Source organism: Lynx canadensis, chromosome B3 (assembly GCF_007474595.2).
Source record: "Lynx canadensis isolate LIC74 chromosome B3, mLynCan4.pri.v2, whole genome shotgun sequence".
NCBI classification, from domain to species: domain Eukaryota; kingdom Metazoa; phylum Chordata; class Mammalia; order Carnivora; family Felidae; genus Lynx; species Lynx canadensis.
The window spans coordinates 53,072,672-53,097,717 of record NC_044308.2 but is presented as its reverse complement, the minus strand read 5'-3'; the positions used below and the strand labels follow the sequence as shown (position 1 = coordinate 53,097,717).

At 38.8% G+C, this 25,046-nt stretch overlaps 1 protein-coding gene and 1 pseudogene across 2 annotated transcripts in view; both read right to left on the bottom strand.

Annotated features, from left to right (window-relative positions):
• Positions 1–24,722, bottom strand: part of SPPL2A (signal peptide peptidase like 2A) — a 55,979-nt gene extending 31,257 nt beyond the window's left edge. For both annotated transcript variants that reach the window (XM_030318200.2, XM_030318201.2), the window contains exons 1-5: positions 24,494–24,722; positions 5,335–5,454; positions 4,841–5,023; positions 4,037–4,126; positions 3,420–3,553 (exon numbers count right to left, since the gene is read on the bottom strand). In XM_030318200.2, coding sequence (XP_030174060.1) covers positions 3,420–3,553; positions 4,037–4,126; positions 4,841–5,023; positions 5,335–5,454; positions 24,494–24,559 — 593 coding nt within the window. In that variant the 5' untranslated portion in view covers positions 24,560–24,722. The remainder of the gene's footprint in view (positions 1–3,419; positions 3,554–4,036; positions 4,127–4,840; positions 5,024–5,334; positions 5,455–24,493) is intronic.
• LOC115517360 lies at positions 12,986–13,083 on the bottom strand (annotated as a pseudogene).
• Positions 24,723–25,046: the final 324 nt, after the last annotated feature.

Below are 25,046 nucleotides of genomic sequence, written 5' to 3'. Positions count from 1 at the left end.
GCTATATGCAGATTTACATATAAACCTACTGGTAACCACAAATCAAAAACCTTGTAAAACATATGCAAAAAACAAAAAGAAAGCTGGGGCACCTGGATGGCTCAGTCGGTTAAGTGTCTGACTCTTGGTTTTGGCTTGGGTCATGGTATTACAGTTTCATGGGGTCAAGTCCCACATTGGGTTCTGTACTGCCAGCACACAGCCTGCTTGGGATTCTCTGTCTCCCTCTCTCTCTGCCCCTCTCCACTCACTCTGTGTCTGTCTCTCTCAAAATAAATAAATTAATTAAAAAAATAAATAAAAAGAAAGGAATCCAAGTATCTCACAAAGAAAGCCAACTAATTGTCAGAGAAGAGAGCAAGGAAAGAAACAGAAAAGAACCACAAAAACAATCATAAAAAGAGTAACAAAATGACAATAAGTACATATCTATCAATAATTACTTTGAATGTAAATAGACAAAGTGTTTCAATCAAAAGATAGAGGGTGACAGAATGGATAAAAAAAAAGAAGAGCCATCTGTATGCTGCCTAACAAGAGACTCACTCATTTCAGACCTGCAGACACATGCAGATTGAAAGTGAAAGGAAGGAAAAGCATTTATCATGCACATGGGTATGAAAAGAAAGCTGAAGTAGCAATACTTATATCAGAAAAAATAGACTTTATTATTTTTTAATGTATATTTATTCTGAGAGAGAGTGGAGGAGGGGCAGAGGCTGGATGGGGCAGGGAGAGACAGAGAGAAAGAAGAGAGAAAGACAGATAAAGAGAGGGAATCCCAAGCAGGCTCCATGCCCAGGGCTGGGACTCAATCCCATGACTGTGAGATCACGACCTAAACCAAAATCCAGAGTCAGACACATAACTGATTGAGCCACCCAGGTACCCTAGAAACAAACTTTAAAAACTGTAACAAGAGACAAAGAAGGACACTATATAATAATAAAGGGGACCGTCCAATGAGAAGATATAACTAACAGTTGTACGTATTTATGCACCCAACATGGAAACACCCAAATACATAAAACAGTTAATAACAAACAAAAAGGAAAGAAATGATAGTAATACAATAATAATAGGGAACTTTAACAACCCACTTACATCAAAGGACTGATCATCCAAACAGGAAATCAACAAGGAAACGGTGACTTTGAATGACCCATTGAACCAGGTGGATTTAACAGATATATTCAGAACTTTCCATCTTAAAACAGCAGAATACACATTCTTTTCAAGTGCACATGGAACATTCTCCACAACAGGCCACATATAAGACCACAAAACAAGCCTCAATAATTAAAAAAGATAAAAGTCATACCAAGCATCTTTTCTGATCACAATGCTATGAAACTGGAAATCAACCACAAGAAAAAAGCTGGGAAGACCACAAGTTAACATGGAGGTTAAATAATATGGTACTAAACAATGAATAGTTCAACCAAAAAAAATCAAACAAGAAATAAAAAATTACATGGAAACAAATGAAAATAGAAACAAAAAGGCACAAAATCTTTGGGATGCAGCAAAAAAAGTTTTCAGGGAAGTTTATAGCAATACAGGCCTATCTGAAGAAGCAAGAAAAAAATCTCAAACAAATAACCTAACCTTACACCTAAAGGAGCTAGAAAAAGAAACAAAGAAACTCAAAACCAGCAGAAGGAAGGAAATAACAAATAACAGAACAGAAATAAAGGAAACAGAAACTAAAAAACACAAAACAATAGAACAGATAAATGAAACCAGGAGCTGGTTCTTTGAAAAGACCAACAAAATTGATAAACCTTTAGCCAAACTCATAAAAAAAGAGAGAGAGAGAGAGAGAGAGAGAGAGAGAGAGAGAGAGAGAGGACTCAAACAAAATCACAAATGAAAGAGGAGAAATAACAACCAACACCACAGAAATACAAAGAATTACAAGAGAATATTATAAAAAATTACATGGCAACAAATTTGACAACTGAGAAGAAATGGATAAATTCCTAGAAACATACAATCTCCCATAACTGAATCAGCAATAGAAACTTTGAACAGACTGAGGACCAGCAATGAAATTGAATCAGTAATCAAAAAACTCCCAACAAACAAAAGTCCAGGACCAGACAGCTTCACAGCTGAATTCTACCAAACATTTAAAGAGAAGTGAGTATCTATTCTTCTCAAACTATTCCAAAAAATAAGAGGAAGGAAAGCTTCAAAATTCATTCTATGAGGCCAGGAGTACCAAAACCAGATAAAGCCACCCCCCCAAAAAAAGAGAACTGTAAGTCAATATCTCTGATGAACATAGATGCAAAAATCCTCAACAAAATATTAGCAAACCAAATCCAACAATAAATTAAAAAAAAATTCATTAACCACAATAAACTGGGATTTGTGTTCAGGATGCAAGGGTGGTTTAATATTCAGAAATCAATCAGTGTGATACATCACAGTAATAAGACAAAGGGTGCCTGGGTGGCTCAGTCGATTGAGCGTCTGACTCTTGATTTTGGCTCAGGTCATGATCTCGCGGTTTGTTGGATTGAGCCCTGTGTTGGGCTCTGCACTGACAGTGCAGAGCCTGTTTGAGATGCTCTCTTTCTCCCTCTCTTGGCCCCTCCCCTGCTCATGTGAGCGTATGTGAGCACATGTGCGTGCACACATGCTCACTCTCTCTCTCAAAATAAACAAACATTAAAAAAAAAAAGAAATTACAAATAAACTTCATTTAGTTGCAAATAAGTCCTTTTTAATGGAACCTATAGACCAATTCACAAGATGAGTATACTGTCCTTTATGCATAAAATAATATGATTGAAGCACATTTTTAAATTCAGAGTTGTAAATATGAACTGATCCTTTTAAACAATGTTGCCTGCTTTAACCCAGAGCCAAAGAAACACAACTATAAGAAGATTGGTTTCAGGTTGTTAATCAACAGGAAAATCTAAATTTTATGTACATTTAGAATTTCTATATTTAAGTAAAATGTGAACATGCTTCATATCCTTAGAATTCCTAAAGCATTAAACAGAATGATGAAGTCACACTGTAATGACTGAACTCAGGAAGAGCTGAAACCCCCAGCCCTACTTTCTCTTGCTTATTTTCTTTCAATCTAAATAAATAGGCACATTAGGACACTAAGTATCTTCATCTTTTCTGTGAGAGATAACTAAACATTTTAATTTTAAAAAGCCTTTGATGTAATTTCGATGTTATCCTACCAGCAGAAGGGTTAGAGGAAGCTATGACTCCCTTCTTCTCAGTGAAAAGTTAAATGTCCTACAGGAGGACAAACCTGCAATCTTATCTCATTAGCACTATATTCTGAGGTCAGGTAAATTTTAAATGTTGTTAACATGATTGAAATGATTATCAAACAATAATTTTTTTAATCATCTATCACAAAAACACTGAAGTTTAGTTAAACTTACAATTCAATTAGTCCACTCCAATAGCCTCCTAATGCCACAGTGAACACAGCAATTACAAAAATAACTACCATAGTATAGTCAAAGTTGGGCCACGATGGAGAATACATTTTCACAGTAATGTTATCTCCAAGAGTCTGAAAGGCAAAATAACAGTTAAAACAACAGAATTAGTTTTCTTTCTACTACAGCCTATGGCAGCAATACTCTCATTTCACTCTGAAAATGATACTATACGTTACAAAATCCACAACACTAGAACCATTTTTGACAACATAATGTATTCTCTTGTCATAACTATGAGGCTATACTTTGGTTTATTAAATCTTGAAAGTTCAGTGTTCCACACAATCACATCTTGTCAGGGATTTAAAGCTACGATAAAGGATATAACAGAGATTATTAAAAAGTCAAAACAAATCAGTATCTTTTCTAAAGTCAGGGCTCTGAAGCACCTTGTGCTCACTGGGAGATAAACATTTCCCAAATAAAGACCTGATTGGCCTTTATAGCTTCTTGTTAGCAAATGGAGCATATATAATTTAAATTTATTGTCAATAGTTAAAAGTAAAGAATTGTACTATGTATAAACTTTGTATAATACATAATTACTAATTTACCTGCTTCATATCTTTAAAATCTTTGTAGTTTATAAATGCAATCACTATTTTCACATCATGAAATTCAGATTTGTTCCCTGAGGGAGGAAACTGAAAGAAAAAAACATATTATGAAAACTTATGAGCTACTAGTATACTTACAGAATAAAATACACATTATTCCATTAAATATAAACATTGTATCTTTTTTTTAGTTATAAAACAAAGTTTCATATGTTCTTTCTTGATATAATAGTAAGAGTTCTCAAACTGGAATCCTTTTAGCATAAACTTAAACCGACTTATATGTAGGTATATATGTGTGTGTGTGTGTGTGTGTGTACACACATATACAGACATGTTTGTACCTAACAAATATGTTAGGACAAAGTCTTGCTCAATTTAGGAATAGAAAAGAAATTACAGGGGCGCGGGGTGGCTTAGTTGGTTAAGCGTCTGACTTCATCTCAGGTCATGATATTACGGCTCATGGGTTCAAGCCCCACGTCAGGCTCTGTGCTGACAGCTCAGAGCCTGAAGCCTGCTTTCAGATTCTGTCTCCTTCTCTCTCTGCAGCTCCCCTGCTCGTACTCTCTCTCTCTCTCTCTCAAAAAATAAGTAAACATTAAAAAAATTAAAAAAAAAAGAAATTACAAAGTTTTCCAGTTCAATGCCTATCAGTGCCAGAATATTTATTTTAAAATAACCCTATATAGGGATTATTCAAAACTTGGCCCATAAATTACATACCAAAAAGACAGTTCAATTCCTGTGAAATTTGATATCAAATTTGAGTTCAAGAGTTACTTAAGTTTTACAACTTACTAGGACACTGTTATTGGCAACCAATAATGCTTCAGCACCTCCTGTTTTTGCAATTCTGGCTTTTTCAAGAAAATGGCAGGTTCCCCACTGTACCACAACTGCTTTGTTCTTTATTCCTTCAGGTGGAATATCAGAAAGATTGCACAATGGTGTGGTAGTCAGATTCATCAAACTGATGGAAGTCTGAAAAGACGAAATGTCTTTAACATGATAAAGATCATATTTCATAATAAATGCATTCAGTGACAAAGTATCAATATTGGTTTAATACCAGGTTCTTTTAAATTAGAAATATTTTATGACAACCAGGCTTTGAGTTAAGTATTTTAAAATTCCCTAACTTGTTTTTCCCACAGACAGAAAAACATGTAAGCCAAAGCAAAAAAAAATAATCATCATATATTACAGCTAGTTCACACACTAAAATATAATACTCATTCTTGCCTTTCAATAATTCTATGTTTACAAATAAATATTAACTGTGATTTACTTACTGCATTTTCTAGGGTACTTGGAAGATCTGTCCAATGAGGGTTATAGAGCATGCAGTAGTCCTTAGACGGTACAGGTTTGCCATTTCCAGACGCATGCAGGATTGCTTCCTGAGCAGCTGTCTAGGACACGAACAATAATTTTCACACTGGTAATAATCTGGTTTGCCAACAACAAAACACTTTAATAATGCTATTTATACATAAGGTTTGACAGTACTTCCTTAAGAGGGAAGATCTTCCAATGAATTTATTTCTTATTTGAGGAAACATTTAAGTTATACGCATTTGCCCAGAACACATTCTTTTAAGGAAAATAAGTCACTTTCTTATGGGGACACAATTATGACCTTGCTATAAGAGCTATATCCCACAGAGGATTCTTGTTGTGTGATAACTTCAAACTCCCTTCACACCCTAAAACTTTCTTTCTCAATCTCTTATGAGTTATTACTTCATTGTTTTTTTAAAGTTTCCTTTTTTTTATTTTGAGAGAGAGGGAGAGAGAAGGAGATGGTGGGAGGGGCAGAGAGAGAAGGAGACAGAATCCCAAGCAGGCTCCGTGTTGTTAGCAGAGCCCAATGCGGGGCTTGAACCCACAAACCGTGAGATCACAACCTGAGCCAAAGTCAAGAGTAGGACACTTAACTGACTGAGCCACCCAAGCACCCCTACTTCAGTGTTTATGTAGTGCATTTAATATTCCTCAACCTGCCTTGGATGTCCACTCTCACCATTGGTATTTAACACAGTACTGGAAGTCTTAGCCTCAGCAACAGACAACAAAAAGAAATAAAAGGCATCCAGATCGGCAAGGAAGAAGTCAAACTTTTGCTATTAGTAGATGACATGATACTCTATGTAGGAAACCCGAAAGGCTAGACCAAAATATTGCTAGAACTGATACACAAATTCTGTAAAGTCTCAGGATACAAAATCAATGTACAGAAATCTGTTGCATTTCTATTCACCAATAATGAAACAGCAGAGAGAGAAATCAAGAAAGTGATCTCATTTACAATTATACCAAAAACCTAGGAAATAATCTAACCAAAGAGGTAAAAGATCTGTACTCCAAAATCTATAAACACTTATGAAAGAAACTGAAGATAACACAAAGAAATGGAAAAATATTCCATGCTCATGGACAGGAAGAATACTGTTAAAATGTCTACACTGCCCAAAGCAATGTACATATTCAGTGCAGTCCCTATCAAAATAACCACCAGTATTTTTCACAGAGCTACAACAAACAATCTTAAAATTTGTATGGAACCACAAAAGACCCTGAATAGCCAAAGCAATCCTGAAAAAGAAAAGCAAAGCTGGAGGCATCACAATTGCAGACTTCAAGCTATAGTACAAAGCTGTAGTCATCAAGACAGTATGGTATTGGCACAAAAACAGACACATAGATCAATGGAACAGAATAGGAAACATAGAAATGAACCCACAACTATATGGTTAATTCATCTTCGATAAAGCAGGAAAGAATATCCAGTGAAAGTCTCTTCAACAAATGGTGTTGGGAAAACTGGACAGAGACATGCAGAAGAATGAAACTCGACCACTTTTCTTACACCATACACGAAACTAAATTCAAAATGGATGAAAGACCTAAATGTGAGGCAGAGAACTGTCAAAATCCTAGATGAGAACACAGGCAGCAACCTCTTTGATCTCAGCCACAGCAACTTCTTACTAGACATGTCTCTGGAGGGAAGGGAAACAAAAGCAAATACGAACTATTGGGACCTCATCAAGACAAAACTTCTGCATAGCGAACAATCAACAAAACTAAAAGGAAACCGCTGGAATGAGAGAAGATCTTTGCAAATGACACATCTGATAAAGGGTTAGTATCCAAAATGTATAAAGAACTTACCAAATGCAACACACAAAAACCGAATAATCCTGTGAAGAAATGGACAGAAGACATGAATAGACATTTTTCCAAAGACATACAGATAGCCAAGAGACAAATGAAAAGATGTTCAACATCACTCATCATTGGGAATATATAAATCAAAACTACAATAAGATACTACTTCACACCTGTCAGAATGGCTAAAATTTAACAACTCAGGGAACAACAGGTATTAGCGAGGACGCAGAGAAAGGGAAACACTTTTGCACTGCTGGCGGGAATGCAAACTGGTGTGGCCACTCTGGAAAACAGTATGGAGGTTCCACAAAAAGTGAAAAACAGAACTACTATGCGACTCAGCAACTGCACTACTAGGTATTTATCCAAAGGATACAAAGACACTGATTTAAAGGGGCACATGTACCTTGATGTTTACAGCATCACTCTCAACAATAGCCAAATTATGGAAAGATCCCAAATGTCCACTGACTGATAAATGGATAAAGAAAATGTGGCATATATACATATATATGTATGTACATATATGTGTATACCCACATATGTATTATATATGTATGTACACATATACGTATATACATACGTATATATATGCATGTATGTACATACATACATACATACACACCATGGAATATTACTCAGCCATAAAAAAGAATTGAATCTTGCCATTTGCAACAACAAATGATGGACCTAGAGAGTATAATGCTAAGCAAAATATATCAGAGAAAGAAAAATACTGTATGATTTCACTCTTATGTTGAATTTAAGAAACAAAACAGATGAACATGGGGAAAGAAAAAAAAGAGGGAGGCAAACCATAAGAGAAACTGTTAACTATAGAGAACAAACTGAGGGCGCTAGAGGCAGACGGGTGGGGGATGGGCTAAATAGGTGATGGGGATTAAGGAGGGCACTTGTTATGATGAGCACTGGATATTACATGTAAGTGATGAATCACTAAATTCTCCTGAAACTAATATTATACTGTATGTTACCTACCTAGAATTTAAATAAAAACTTGAAACATAAAAAAAAAAGAAATACCTCAACCTGTCCTAACTTCCATATTCTACCAGTTAAAAAAAAAAAAAGTACATTACTATTTCTAAGTGCTACCTGTGAAAGAAATTCTGAGAAACTACAACTCTCAAGTCTTCAAGATTCTGCAACTGCCTATTGAAAAAGACTAATCCAGAGTTCAAAGAGAGGAAAAAAGAAGAAATGAAAAAATGTTCTGTCCTTTGCCTCATTTCCCACTACCTGGGAAAAAAGGCAGAGAAGAGCCAAGAAGTAACTGAAAAGAATAACCAACGCAGATGGGGTGGGAGTGGAGAGTATGAAATGAAGAAACACCCTGAGACAATTAGAATACCACATCACATCACAATTCCCTTCAAACCTGAACTGATCCAAATCCTTCTCTGTCCTCCTCTGAACAAATCTTTCTTAAATCTTCTTAAAATTTTTAAAAATAATGTTTATTTTTACTGTAATTTTTGAGAGAGTGTGTGCACACACATGTACGAGCAGGTGAGAGGCAGAAGAGAGGGAGAGACAGAATCCCAAGCAGGCTCTGCGCTGTCAGCAGAGCCCAACGCAGGACTCAATCCCACAAACCTTGAGACCATGACCTGAGCCGAAACCAACAGCTGGACGCTTAACCAACTGAGGCACCAGCCACCCCTGAACAAATCTTTCTCTAAAACGTACGAGAAAAAAGTCTGCTTGGCAAATAAAGATAATGTACCAAGGCTCTACCACTAAGGCATGCATTAGGCTGAGCTACATAAAATTGCTATTTGACCATTTTTGTATAAAATTGGTAATTTTGTCACAGGTCAATCTAAATTTATACAGTACAAAAATACTCTAATCCATGCTCTCTTACCTAAAATCTCCTCTGAACATTTGGAATTAGAAGGACTTCTGGCATATTTGGGACTTCATTAGCTTATGGATCTAAGCAAGTGTAGGGAATTTATAAAACATACTATCACATTACACGGAATAATGAAGACAAGCAAATTATTTGTGGAAAAAAGAAATGTTTTCATTCAGCTGTTTCCATGTTGGTCATGAATGGATTTATTCGACAGCAGAGGTGAACCAATATCCTAAATTCTTACTATACACTAAACTATTTGTAGGTTACTAACTATACAAACTAAACAGTATATTTAGGTTTTTGCACACATATCTGATCTACTATTACTGTTTTACTAGTGAGGACTCTGAGACTTAGAGAAGTCACTAACATAACTTACATAAGTTATACAGCAGAATAATCAATTCTAACTATAGAGAGTAATCCTGCAGATAATCGTGAGGGATGATTAAGTTTAGGTTAAACATTTTTTTAAAAGAATCTGTAAGTGAATTGGGCACTTCTTTTTTAAAAAAAATTTTTTAATGTTTATTCATTTTTGAGAGAGAGAAAGAGACAGAGTGTGAGCAGGGGAGGGGCAGAAGAGAGGGAGACATAGAACTCGAAGCAGGCTCCAGGCCCCAAGCTGTCAGCACAGAGCCTGACACAGGGTTTGAACTCACAAACTGTGAGATCATGACCTGAGCTGAAGTTGAATGTTTAAGTGACTGAGCCACCAAGGGGCACTGAATTGGGTACTTTTTAATGAATCCAACAAACAGCACATGATGTCCTAGGATGTCCTGGATTAGTGATGTTGAGTTTGATTATTTGATTAATGTAGTAACTGCAGGATTTCTCTAGTATAAAGTTATGTATTTCTTTTCTTTGTGACTGGTTAGAAAGTAATCTGTAGCACCATGTAAACAGTTCAACAACCTCTCACCTAGTTTTAGCCTCCATGATGATCCATGCTTGAATTTAATTTTACATATTACATTGGGGGTTGAGAAATGGTCATTGTTTTTTAATACTGTAATTCCTTCTGCATTTATTAGCTAGTATTCTTTAAAAAAGAGCTTTACTCTCTCCTTCTACTACCTTTTGCTTGGTATCACTAGAGGTTCACTGATTTTTAAAAATTTAATGTAATAGAAGCATTTGTTTGATGTTCAAATTGTCCCAAATTTGGTCATCAGGGCCTCTTGCAGCTGGCTCTTTGTATCCTTTGACAAGACCCCATTAGTCTTTGAGGACTTCCTTATTTTTTGGCACAAGATGTCCTAGGCTGACTTTATTCTTTACCTGCCACAGGTCCCAAACCAGTCATACTACTAAGCTCCTCGTGGAGAAGAATGGTATTTAGATAAAGATTTGGGTTCTAATTATGCACAAAGCTGAAGTGGTGCAGCCTTTAAATAGACAACTGGTAGTATCTATAAAAAATTTTAATACATAGAATCCTGATTCATATCCTACAGATGTATTATAGAGAGCACAGAAATAAGCCCACGTGTATATGGTCAATTAATCTATGATAAAGGAAGCAAGAACATACAATGGGGAAAAGATAGTCTCTTCAACAAATGGGGCTGGGATTACATGGACAACAACAAATGGGCAACTACATGCAAAAGAATGAAACCGGCCATCTTTCTTTCTTTCTTTAACAAATACCTGTTTATTTAAGTAATCTCTATACCCTACATGGGAGTTGAACTCATGACCCTGAGATCATGAGTTACATGCTCTTCCGACTGCGCCAGCCAGGCACCCCCAGACCACTTTCTTATACCATACACAAACATAAACTCAGAATGATTAAAGACCTAAATGTGAGACCTGAAACAATAAAACCAGAAGAAAACACAGGCAGTAATTTCTGTCATCAGTTACAGAAATATTTTTCTACATACATGGCATTTTGGAATTTTGTTTGTTTGCTTATTTATTGGGTATGTGAGAGAGTGAAAGCAGGGGAGGGGCAGAGAGAGAGGGAGAATCTCAAGCAGGCTCTGCACTGTCAGCACAGAGCCCCATGCAGGGCCTGATCCCACCAACCATGAAATCATGACCTGAAACAAAATCAAGGGTCAGTCACCCAACCACTGAGCCACCCAGGCGCCCTGTCATTTAACCTGTTTTAAGCTTCAACATTCTCAACTTTAACATAGAGTTGTCATGAACATTAAGTTGGATGATGCAATTATTTGCACATTAAGCTCTTAGTAAATGGTAACTATTAGCATTAATAACACATCTAGCACTTTGCCAAGTACTTGTATCATGCAGAAGAAACGTGAGATGACTGATGGTCGCTTAAGGTTTGGTGGGAAGTGGGGATAAGAGGTGATAGCTAAAGGAAATGGGGTTCCTTTCTTTTTCAAAAAGATTTTTTAGATCAGCTTTAGGGTCACAGCAAAACTGCGCAGAGGTACAGAGTACCCACATACCCATGCCACACACATGTACAGCCTCCCATTATCAACATCTGCACCAGAGGGGTACATTTGTTACAATAAATAAACATACAATGACACATCATTACCATCCACAGTCCATAGTTTACATTTAGGATTTACTCTTGGTGTTGTACATTCTATACATTTTGACAAATGTATGCTATTTATCCACCATTACAGTATCCTATGCAATATGGAATAGTTTCACTGCCCTAAACATCCTGTGTGTTCCACCTATTTGGTTTCTTTCTGAGGTGATGTAAATGTTTTAAAATGGACAGTATTAATGACTACACATATCTGTGAATACACTAAAAGCCACTGCATTGTACACCTCAAATAGGTGAACTGCACAGTATGTGAATTATAGCTCAATAAAGCTGCCCTTCTCCAGAGAAACACTACACAAGAAATTACAGTCTTACCAGGAAGATTGAAAACAAACCTGAAACAGATAAGCAAAAACATAATGTGATTAGTCAGAGTCTCTAATAAAAGCTTTAGTGTTCCTATGGTGTTAAAGATGTAAATTCTTGGGCCCTATTCCAGATCTAATGAATCAGAAACCCCCAGGCAGTTTATTTTTACAAGCCCTTCTGGAGATTCTGTTACTTGTAAAAGTTTGAGAACCATAGCTACAGGAGCAGTGCTTAAGATTTATTATACATACATATCACTTAGCAATCATATTAAATGGCAGATTTTGATTCAGTAGGTCTGGGTGGAGTGTGAGTTCTGCATTTTTAACAAGCTTCCAGGTGATGCTGATGCTGCTGGTATATGGACCACACCTTGAGTAGCAAGGCTCTAAGAGAACAGAGTAGTGGAAACCACATTACTGTCAGTCAATTAGTAGGGAAGCATAAAGAAAAGGCTTGAAACCCAGCATCCCCTTAAGCATTACAAACACCAAATTAGGTGAGACTTGTGGTCCACCCACATGCTACTGGTGTTAGATCACTTGACAAAGACCCTAAGGTGTAAGGGCAGAATACCTTCCTTCACATCTTCCAAGTTACAGACATGGTGCTAAACACTGAATTTTCCTTTGTCATCAACTGTGGTCTGGCCTTCTATGACTTTATTCTTTCAACCTTTAAAAATTATGCTTGCATTTTTTTTTAAGAACAGAAATTATCTTACAATTCTGAAGGTTACAAGTTGCACACAGATCTCATTGGGCTAAAATCTGAGTATTGACAGAGCTGCATTCCTTCCTGGGGCTCCTAGGGACAAATTCCTTTCCTTGCTTTTTCCAGCTTCTAAAGACTGCCCAAGTCAGTTGGATCATGGCTCCTTTTCTCTGTCTTCAAAGCCAGCAATTTTGTTCTCTCTGATTGTTCTTCTATAGTCACATCTCCCTGACTCTCTTCTACCTCCCTCTTACAGTTTTTTTTAAATTTGTTTTTAAAATTTACATTCAAGTTAGTTAGCACATAGTGCAAAAAAGTGTGGACGAATTTGCATGTCATCCTTGTGCAGGGGCTGTGCTAATCTCTGCATCGTCCCAACTTTAGTGTATGTGCTGCCGAAGCGAGCGCTGTATTTGCATTTTCAATCAGTAATGAAAACATTCTCTTAGTAAAAAGCTGAGTATCAAGAGCTTGAAGGGATTTAGACAAAATATTCTAGTGTCTTCATTTCGTGGCTCAAACAGGTCCCCAACGACCAAAGTGAAGTGGTCTTGGGGGCCAAGATTAGAACTGGGCTCTCCAACACCCAGACCAGCAGTCTTCAACTCTGCTACCACTTCAGGTTCCCTCATGCAGTTACATCCCCAAGCACCTCTTGGCGCCCAACTATCACTCTCCAGCTTTAACACTGGTCACCGGGATGCCTGCATTAGCTGTTAACTCCCTCTTCCGTGATACTGGTATGGGTCTTCTACCACCACTCAAGCTCCTCTAATTCCCCATTAGTTCCTCCCACATTCTAAATATCTGAAACTCTACGTCATTTCCTTAGAGTCTTCCAAATAACCCCAGTTCTGGGGCTCTGGACTTCATGGAATTCCTTTTCCTACGACAACTTCTTACTGTTTGCCCTGTATCTTCCCTCTTCACATCAGTTCCTACAAGTACTGGGTGTGGACTCAAGCTTTCTTCAGGACAATCAAATCATCTATTTTATACCACTGTCGCTCTATATTCACATCTTACTTGATCCTTACCACAAGGTAAGTAAGTTTACTAGCCCATGGTATGAACTGGTGGTCCCTTTTTGGACTCAAATTTGTCTCCAATAAAACTTCATGAGATTCTCTGTTGCTCACGAACAGTTCCTATTACTTTATCCAGAACACCTGACTTCAAGCATATTCACTATCATCTTTTCAAACCAAAAACTAGTGATGTTTAAGTGTATCTTGATGTTACAGTTACCTATTCCTTTGCTTAACTAGCTTTTGCTATGACAAGTGTCAAATGATTACCAAAGATCTAAAAAAGAACAACTACAATGATGTATATACTATACTCACATCCTTGCACATGTATTAGATCCCCATTTTCTGAGACCAATCAGACCTTAAACAAAGGGATATGTACAGGAGCTTTTATTTCATCAGTATACTTACAGCGAGTCAGTCTTGCACTGACCTTCATGTCCCTGTCTCTTGGGAGTACATCCATGCTTTACATTCTAGTCTCTAGGTAGTTCCAACCACGGGCATTTGAATTCCTAGCCTCTGTTCCAACAGCCTCCTGATGCTGACTCACCAGCCCAGTATTAACCTACTGAGAACAGGCCTGCTCTACTCCTGTCCAAGCTAATAGCGCAGTTTAAGGATTCTTCTTCGACCCTGGTTCCCAGGTTTTATTTGTCTTCCACCTTTCTTTCTTCTTCAAAAGATATCTTCTAGCATTGGATCTATTTTCGAAACTTAAGTCTTCACATATTCTTTTGGAAAAGAACAATTCTAGCTAAAAATTTATCTAACATCCTACCACCTACCCTATATACATGTCATTCTTTGGGTCTGCCAGAGCTCTGTACCTTGGCCCATTGTCACCTGATCAAGTATAGCTCTGAATAATATAATGTTAACCTTTTCCCATGTGTATATTTAGTTCCCTTAAAAAGCCTCAACATATTTGTCAAGCATGGTTCTTTTTTCCTGGAGATTATGCTCAGTATTCTGTGCAGCAATTTCTTTCCCTTTATTATAGATCAGTGCTTCTTGAACTTTAATATTCTTTTTTTGAAAACTTTTTTTTAATGTTTACTTATTTTTGAGAGAGAAACAGACAGCATGAGTGGGGAAGGGGCAGAGAGAAAGGGAGACACAGAATCTGAAGCAGGCTCCAGGCTCTGAGCTGTCAGCACAGAGCCCATCGCGGGGCTCAAACTCACAAACTGTGAGATCATGACCTGAGCTGAAGTCAGCTGCTCAACCAACTGACTTTTAAAAAAAATTTTTTTAATGTTTATTTATTTTTGAGAGAGAGAGAGACAGAGAGCATGAGAAGGGCAGAGGCAGAGAAAGACGGGACACAGAATCCATCTCAAGTCGGCTCCAGGCTCTGAGCTGTCAGCACAGAGTCCAACACAGGGCTCAAACTCTAGAGCTGTGAGATCATGACCTGAATAGAAGTTGGACTCTTAACTGACTGAGCCACCCAGGCACCCCTTAAACTTTAATGTTCTTATTAAAATGCAGATTCTGATCCAACAGCTCTTAGGTGGAGCTTGTGATCATGCATTTTGAACAAGCTTCCAGGTGATGCTCTGATACTGGTCCACAGAGTACATGGTTATATACTTCATCATGAATAGCAGTGAAACTCACAAGTCTTCCAGACATTACTGAGATCCTCCTAGGAATTTTCTCAAAAGGTGAGTCACACTGTACCTGCAGTCTGCTGGTATAGCCAATGTTCATATTTTGGCCAGTAGTTCCCTCATCTCACCCAGGAGTTCCTTCAAAACTCTTCAGTATATGCATCACTGGGTCCCAGCTTCCCCATCCCTTTCTACATCTGTCAATTAAACCAGGTTCATGTTATTTGTATTGTTATCCATTAGATATACGCAACCCTTCAGTTTCAAGGGGCAGTGTGTGAATGTAACTGTAATTCTCTCTCCAATTAATCCCCTGGCAATCTTCCTACATAAAATCTACAAATTAAATTATTTCTGTATTTTTAGACACCAAATACAAGAACTGGGGCTTGGGAGCAAATTTTGTTAATAAATAGAATTTATCTATAATGAAAATGAGTAATTAAAAAAAAAAAGCTACATTCCTAAACCAGAAGATATAAAGTTGCAATGTAATCACTGAACGGTAAATGCAATAGGAGCAACAGTCACCTATCACCCTTAAATCACTGCAATGTAGCGGGTATCCCTTTCTTTATAAACATCTTTCTCCTCTTTACACAGTTACATAGTTAATAGCAATACAATAAAAGAGCTGAAAGGGGTCTCTACAGGAAAGATAGAGTTGAGGTTGTGTGTCTTGAATGACACACTCTGAAGTTAGGCCTAAATAGCTTTCTGATCATTCACTATTATATATTTTCTATGCCTGTTTTCTCCCTGTTAAGTTATATAATCAACAACCTACATTATTTCCATTCCTACTTCCAGGATTCAAAGTTTAAGGAAATGATACACTGGAAGTGACTAGACCCATACCCATAAAGATTAAGCGTAATCTTAACTACTTATTTAGTGGCTCAGTGGGGGCTAGGACATTAAATAGGTATTCACAGGAACTCAGAGGAGTCTATGGGCCATGGGAAAAGTAGAGCCAGCATCATTCCTTGCACTCAGAGAATCTGGGGATATGTAATGTTTAGGGGAAGAGGTATTAGGTATGGGAGACATTCATTTATTTGATACTTTGCAGTCTATGAGATGCTAAGGGAGACAGCAGAGAATGAGTCCGGTAGAGTTTCTCCTTCATGGGGATTATATTTTACTTGTTACCTAGATCTATCCTTCTGCTTGGTTTTCCCTAAGTAATCTTAGTACCTAGTGATATAACTCAACTGTTACAGAATTTATGATTTACAGTAGAATTCACAAATTCAAGTAACTACAAGGCCAGGCAGGTAATATAAGTGCATAAAAAGTTGATCTAAGGCCATAGTGCATAGTAATATTTGGCAAATTCTACCCTAAAAACAAAAATTTTTAAGAAAACTTTAGTATCTGGGGATAAGGGTCTGTACCTGGAGACTTTATGGTCTAGAGTTTTGTAAACAGACTCAATCTCAGGTGATTTTTAACCAAAAAGGCAATCAAATATATAATAAATATGACTTCTATCTTTAAGCCCTTTCTTATGAATAAATTTACAAATTTATCTGATCAGTCTTCTGATGTATTTTTGATTTTCAAGAAAACACTAATGACCAACTTAGTGGAAAAATATCAAGGAATGTCTAGAAATCCTGGGTTCTACTTGTCTTTTTCAGGCCTTTCTGTATGAACTAGGACAAGTCATACCTTCCTGAACCTTCTCAGGATTATTTTGAGAGGAGATGCATGTGTAGATGTTACATTTTCACAGCCATCAGTGACTTAGAAAGTAAAGAGTGGGATGCAGAATCCTCAGAGATAGCTCAGAGGAAAGAAGGCAAAAAAAAAAAAAAAAAAATGTTGTGAAGAATCTAAAAGAAAAGAATGTCTAATATCTGGCTAATATTGGGCTACCATAACAAAATGCCACAGACTGGGTGGCCTAAGTAACAGAAATTTATTTTCTCACAGTATGGAACCTAGAAGTTCAAGATCAAGGTGCCAGCATAGCTGATTTCTGGTAAGGGCTCATTTCCTAGCTTGTAGATGGCTGCCTTCTCACTGTGTCTTTACATGGCTGGGAAAGAGAGCAAGGCAACAATCCCATCATAAGGGCCCCACACTGATACCTCATCTAAACTTAATTATCCCCCAAAGGCCCCATCTCCAAATACCATCACACTGGGGGGTCAGGGCTTCAACATAAGAATCTGGGGCACAAAATCCAGTCCACAGCATTTTGCCTCAGGGCCCCCAAATTCATTTCCTTCTTACAGGCAAAAAAATTCTCATTTCATCCCAACAGCCCCCAAAGTCTTTACTCAGTCCAGCATCAACTCTATAGTCCGAAGTTTCATCTAATATCATTTAAGTCAAATATGGGTGAAAATTAAGATACAGTTTATTCTAAGGCAACATTCCTCTCCAGCTATGGAACCAGACAAGTTATATGCTTCTTTTTTTTTTTTTTTTAATGTTTATTTATTTCTGAGACAGAGAGAGAGCATGAGTGGGGGAGGGGCAAAGAGAGAGAGGCACACACAGAATCTGAAGCAGGCTCCAAACTCTGAGCTGTCAGCACAGAGCCTGATGTGGGGCTCGAACTCACAAACCATGAGATCATGACCTAAGCCGAAGTCGGTCGCTCAACTGACTGAGCCACCCAGGTGCCCCAAGTTATATGCTTCTAAAACATAATGTAGACATTAGCATTCCAAAAGGGAGAAATCAGAAGGAAGAAAGTGGTGACAGGACTCAAGCAAGTCCAAAACCTAGCAAGACAAATTCCATTAGGTTTTAAGGCCCACAAATAATCCTTTCTGGCTCAATGTCCCACCTTCCAGGCCCACTGGGGTGGCAGCATCACCTCCATGGCCCTGTGGAGTCTGGTCCCCAAGGTTTCCAAAAGAAGCCATAGGGCCTGTTGAGACTGAGGCAGTGGCCTGATGGTATCTGAATTGCCTTTGGGGTCATTTCTCCTTCTTGAAGAACAATCCACATTCACAATCACAGAGCTCCATCATCCCATTTTGTCAAATCCAAGAAGTCCAACAGCCTTTCTTCATTTTGTCCAAACTCTGTATTTAGTTCAAACTGGCAGTATGTTTGCTCAAAAATCCTGAAACTCTTTATCAGATGGTTTTCTAGCACAGAGTATTCTTTGCAGAACAAGCTTCATTTTTTGCAATATGGATGGGCTGAGAAATTTTCCAAATCTTCAAATTCTAGTTATTTTTTCCTTAACAATTCCTTCTTTAATTCTTCTCTCTCCATTTGCATTTTACTATAAGCAGTCAGGAGGAATCACACTGCTCCATTAACACTTTGATTAGAAATCTCCTCCGCTAAATATCTAATTGCACTGCTCACAATTCTTCCTTCTACAAAACACCACAACACAGTTCAAAGTTCTTTGCCATTTTATAACAAGGATTGCATTTCCTCCAGTTTCTAACACCATATTCCTCATTTCTGAGACTCTACCAAATTGTCTTATTTCTAGCAAGCGTCTCAAACCTCTTCTAGCCTCTACCCTGTTACAAAGCTGCTGACACAGGTTTAGGTATTAGTGAAGTACCCCACTCCTGGTACCCAAATCTGTCTTAGCTTGGGCTGCTATAACAAAATACCAGAGTTGGTACCTTGAACAGAAATTTATTTTTCTCACAGTTCTAGATACTAGAAGTCCAAGGTAAAGGTGCCAGCATGGTTGGTTTCTGGTAAGAGCTTTCTTTTTGGCTTGTAGACGGACACTTTTTCGCTGTGTCATCACATGGTGTGTGTGTGTGTTGGGGGGTGAGTATTAGGGGAGAGAGAGAGAACAAGCTCTCGGTTGTCTTTTACTTACAAGGCACCAATCCTTCACAAGGGATCTACCCTCTGACTTCATCTAAACCTACTTATCTCCCAGAGGCCCATTTCCAAATACCATCACACTGGGGGGTCAGGGCTTCAACATATGTTTGGGGAGTGGTGGAGAAGGGATACAATTCAGTCTACAACATAACAGCTCAGCATGTCTCTGATAGCTTGGGTAGCAGAACATACTTCCTTTCCTCAGGAGCATGAGAGAGGAGGGCAGAAAAGAAAGAATTAAAAAAGATTCTTTGACTTGGTGTAGTATACCAAAGGAATGCAGATTTCAGCAAGAGATTTCTCTGCTGGGGATCCTGATTATCACTTCACTGTAATAGGTTCAAGATGTAGCTATGTAACACTTCAAATTCTTTGAAGTAATGAAAAAATGAACAGAACTTTTGTAAAAACATGGAAAGGATTCAGGATTCTTCAGAGAACTCTGAAGCAATTTTAGAAAACAGATCCAGGCTAAACTTTTCTGATTTTCTTTGAAACATAACTCTGTGACTGAGTCCAAACACTGTGAAATAAAGGCCTAATAGTTGTGGCTAGGGATGGGGCTTGGGCTGGGGAAGCATGACTGCGAAACAGAATCATGGCAAGGCCAAGAGAGAACTAACGATCTACCATACATTCTTCATTTCTAGACTTAACAGGTTTAATGGGTTTAGAAATCACCAAAACATCAGATGTACTGAAGCCTGAGTTTCACATACACAGTGAGGTCACAATGATGTAAAGAGAACAAGATGAGGAGGGTAGGCTACATGATGGTGAAAGGCCTTTCCAATACTAAATCCTCTGTGTTTTCTACAAGGATGCGGCAGTGGATTCTGGAGATTATGTGTTGCTATTTTGTGCTGCTTGTGGATGAGGATAGTGGCCCTGTTCTTACATAACTAAAGGGAAAGTTGGTAGCAGTGCCAGCTGCAAGAGCCCAGAAAAGAGAAATGAAATAATTAAACTGGCATCATTAATTCAAATGAACTCAGAGGGGCCACCTAGAGCTGTAAGATTAAGGAAGAGTAATAAACTAGGGCTTCAGGGAGAAAATGGTAAGAAGAAAAAAAATCTGTAAGACTTCAGACAGTGTTGGAGGAAAGGAACTAGATATCCAGTAAGTAAGCAGAAAGGAGAGAGAGTGCTCCTGCTGTGGAAAAGTATACCAGATTTGAGTTCCTCAGAAAAGGAAAGAGATTGTTTCAGGAAATTAAAGGAAGAAAGGGTCAAGAAGAAAACAAATCCACTGAAAAAGGCTTTACATATCAAAAAGATCTCACCAATGGATGCAAAAATCCTCAAGGAGATACTAGCCAACCGGATCCAACAATATATTAAAAAAATTATTCACCACGACCAAGTGGGATTTATACCTAGGATGCAGGGCTGGTTTAACATCCAGAAAACAGTCAATGTGATATATCACACCAATAAAAGGACAAGAACCACATGATCCTCTCAACAGATGCAGAGAAAGCATTTGACAAAATAGAGCATCCTTTCTTGATAAAAACACTCAAGAAAGTAGGGCAAGAAGGATCATACCTTGAGATCATAAAAGCCAAATATGAAAGACCCACCACTAACATCATCCTCAATGAGGAAAAACTGAGAGCTTTCCCCCTAAGGTCAGGAACAAGACAGGGATGTCCACTCTCACCACTGTTACTCAACATAGTATCTGAAGTCCTAGCCTCAGCAGTCAGACAATACAAAGTAATAAAAGGCATCCAAACTGACAAGGAGGAAGTCAAAACTTTCACTATTCACAGATGACATGATACTCTATTTGGAAAACCCAAAAGATTTCACCAAAAAACTGCTAGAACTGATCCATGAATTCAGAAAGTCGCAGGCTATAAAATCAATGCACAGAAATCGGTTGCATTCCTATCCCCCAATAATGAAGCAACAGAAAGAGAAATCAGGAGAATCAATCCCATTTACAACAGCACCAAAACCCATAAAATACCTAGGAATAAACCTAACCAAAGAGATGAAAAATCTCAACACTGAAAACAATAGAAAGCTTATGAATGAAATTGAAGCAGACACACAAAAAAATGGAAAAATATTCCATGCTCCTGGATTGGAAGAACAAATATTGTTAAAATGTCGATACTACCCAAAGCAATCTATATATTCAATGCAATCTCTATCAAAGTAACACCAGCATTCTTTACAGAACTAGAACAAATAATCCTAAAATTTGTATGGAACCAGCAAAACATCCTGAATAGCCGAAGCCATCCAAAAAAGAAAACCAAAGCTGGAGGCATCACAATCCCTACTTCAAGATGATTACAAAGTTGTAATCATCAAGACAGCATGGTACTGGCACAAAAACAGACACACAGATCAACGGAACAGACTAGAGAACCCAGAAATGGACCCACAAATGTATGGCCAACTAATCTTTGACAAAGCAGAACGAATATCCAATGGAATAAAGACAGTCTCTTCAGCAAATGGTGTTGGGAAAATTGGACAGCAACATGCAGAAAAATGAACCTGGACCATTTTCTTACACCATACACAAAAATAAACTCAAAATGGATGAAAGACCTAGAGGTAAGACAGGAAGCCATCAAAGTCCTAGAGGAGACAGCAGGCAAAAACCTTTTTGACCTCGGCCACACAGGGGGCACATGCATCCCAATTTTTATAGCAGTGTTATTGACAATAGCCAAAGCATGGAAAGAGCCCAACTGTCCATTGACAGATATACATACATACATAGACATACACACACACACACACACACACACACACACACACACACACACACATTGGAGTATTACTCAGCAATCAAAAAGAATGAAATGTTGCCATCTGCAACTATGTGGATGAAACTAGAGGGTATCATGCTAGGTGAAATTAGCCAGAGAAAGACAAATATCATGACTTCACACATACGAGGAATTTAAGATACAAAACAGATGAACATAAAGGAAGGGAAGCAAAAATAATATAAAAACAAGGAGGGGGACAAACATAATAGACTCTTAAATACAAAGAATAAACTGAGGGTTGTTGGAGGGGTAGGGGTAGGGGCCCAATGGGTAAGGGACATTAAGGAAGACACTTGTTGGGATGAGCACTGGGTGTTATACATAGGGGATGAATCACTGAAATCTACTCCTGAAGTTATTGCACTATATGCTAACTAACTTGGATGTAAAATAATAAATAAATTAATTACATTAAAAAAAACTATCTTTGGTGAAGGATCAGTTTTGTTTCTGCGGTTATGAGTGCTTCTCTCCATGTTTCAAGGACTGATCCTGCTGTAAAAATACAATTAAAATAAATAAATAGAAACAGGAGGGGCGCCTGGGTGGCTCAGTCGGTTGAGTGTCTGACTTCAGCTCAGGTCATGATCTCACACTCCATGAGTTCAAGCCCCGCATCGGGCTCTGTGCTGACAGATCAGACCCTAGAACCTGCTTCAGATTCTGTGTCTCCCCCTCTCTCTGCCCCTCCCCTGTTCATGCTCTGCCTCTCTCTGGCTCAAAAATAAATAAAAACATTTAAAAAAAAAAACTAGAAACAGGAAATAAAAACAGATGTAGAAAAAAATACAACAAAGGATGCCTTTTTGCTCATTTTGCTGTTTGGGGGTGAGCAGGGAGAGGAGATTATGATGATTAGATTATGGAAGTCCAAATTATTTTTATTCCTACATATTATTGCCTGAATATCTACCATATCTTTATCCTCTGCTTCTTCCTCCTATAATTCTTTCCCTTGTCCTCCCCACATAGATACCAAATCCTGGAAGAAAAGAAATATACCAAGTCCTGGTTTATGATAAATTTTCACTGCAACATTACTTACATTTTTTTTAAGTTTCCTAATATAGCCTTGTAAAAATTCTTTAAGCTCTAATTATCTTACATAAACATTCTAAAATGAAAAAAAAAAAGATTTTGTCAGTATATTCGCAGTCACTGGCACAGAGCCTGGCATATAATAGATGCACATTAAATATCTGCGAAGGAAAAGACAGTTGCCGCGTCCCACAACAGCCCTGAAAAGATTGTAGGCTAGCTACAATTTAGAATAGGGACGACCTTTAGATTTGTTAAGCCCTTGAAACTACACAAAAATTCTGCTGTCATCTTTTAGTGAGAGGGCTCAGGGGCTTTTGATAATAATTTCAATGTGAGTTATAAGCAATTGATATATTATTAAATTAATTATAGTGTTGACAAAAGATTAGTGGGAATGTGATATATAAGGTATATTCCTAAAATTAGCTGAAGTGGCTCAAATGAAAATTTGCAAGAGTGCAAAAACACGCAGACAAGTTGTATACCTAGGTTATAGTTTTATGTGTATTTACATACTACCTGAATTGTTATCTTTTAGACATACCATACATGGCAAACTACACCTCAAAGCTTCAGACTACACCGCCACTTTATTGTTTTATATTACACTTCCCCTCCACCTCACAAAGACAATTTTTAGATACATTATCTTCCATGTTCCTCTCGTTGCCTAGCAAAGTTATGAATACACCAAAGGCACTTAACTATTTTACGTTCTGATTTTGGTTTTTTAATAAATGTTAAAGATACTTTTGTATTAAATATATTCACTAATAGTAATTCTTTAAACAGCAGAGGATGCAAAATACACTGTATCAGAGAAGTTACATATTCTAATGGAAAGAACTAGACAGGCACACACTATACCAATTCTGTGTCGATAAAGCTCCCAGAAGTTTCCAACCTGAAAATCCCTAAGTCAAATTTCCAAGAAATATAAAAACTGAAACACCAAACACCCCGTCCACCCACCCAGTAATCAAATGAGGCGTAGCAGGAACTACAAGAGGAGGAAGACCAAAAAAAAAAAAAAAAAGAAAGAAAAAAAAAATCATCTGTATTCGAGCAATTAAACTAAAGTGCAGTCTTTGAACCGCTGAACACCCCGGGAGCACGTATAATGTTTTTCTTCTTCCAGAGGGTAAAAAAGAGCAAGATGCTGTAAGACGGGCTATACGATAAAACTCAAGAGGTCAATTTAAAATGCCCGGAACAGAGAAAAACTACAGACAACCCCGAAGGTCAAAGTAGCAAGAGGGGTTCCACAGAGAGCTTTCTTGGGGTGGGTATTTCGAAGACTTCAAAGGACGGGAATGGGGGTGGGGTAGGAAGGCAGGAGAAACGAGGCTGAAGAAGGGGCGGCTGGAAGGAAAGGGAGAGATGGGAAGGGGGGCAGGCCGCTAGGGCGCACGCACTGGAGACGCCGGGTAGCAGCCCGGGGGTGGGGAGGAGAAGGGGCAGGGAGACCCGGCCCCGCCCCGGGGAGGCCCGAGCGCCCGGCCGTCCCCCTTACCAGCGGGAGCAGGAAGCCCCAGAGCAGGGCGGTCGCGGCCAGGGGCAGCGGCCGCTGCGGCCCCATCGGACTGCTGGGCGCCCGGCGGCGCGGCGCTTCTCGGCTGGTACAGTCTCCGGGTCCCGCCGCGGCGCTGCCTCTGGGGCCGGCACGGACGGGCGCGGGCGGCGGGGCTGGCTGGGCAGGGGCCGCCGCTGCTGCTAGGGCCGCTATTGCAGCGCCGACTTCCTCTTCCGGCCCCGCCCAGAGGACGCGGAAACCCCCGCGCGGGGCACGTGGAGTTCGGGTCCGCGCGCGCCGCCAGTCGGGCAGTCTCCGCGCTCTCCGGTCCCGGTGATGGCAGGCAGCCTACTGTGGGTCTGGGCGTGTCTCTTTCCAGCTGCCTGACCTGAACTCTCTCCAGAGTCCGGGGAAGGGGGGGGGTGTGGAGGGGGACACCGAAGCAACTTTTCCGATACCCTCTTCCTCGTAGGAGTCGCCGTGCGCCTGCTCTATACCCCAGTACCGACGCGGCTGCCAGGGCCAAAAATCTACGTGCGCTGAGCCTTAAGGC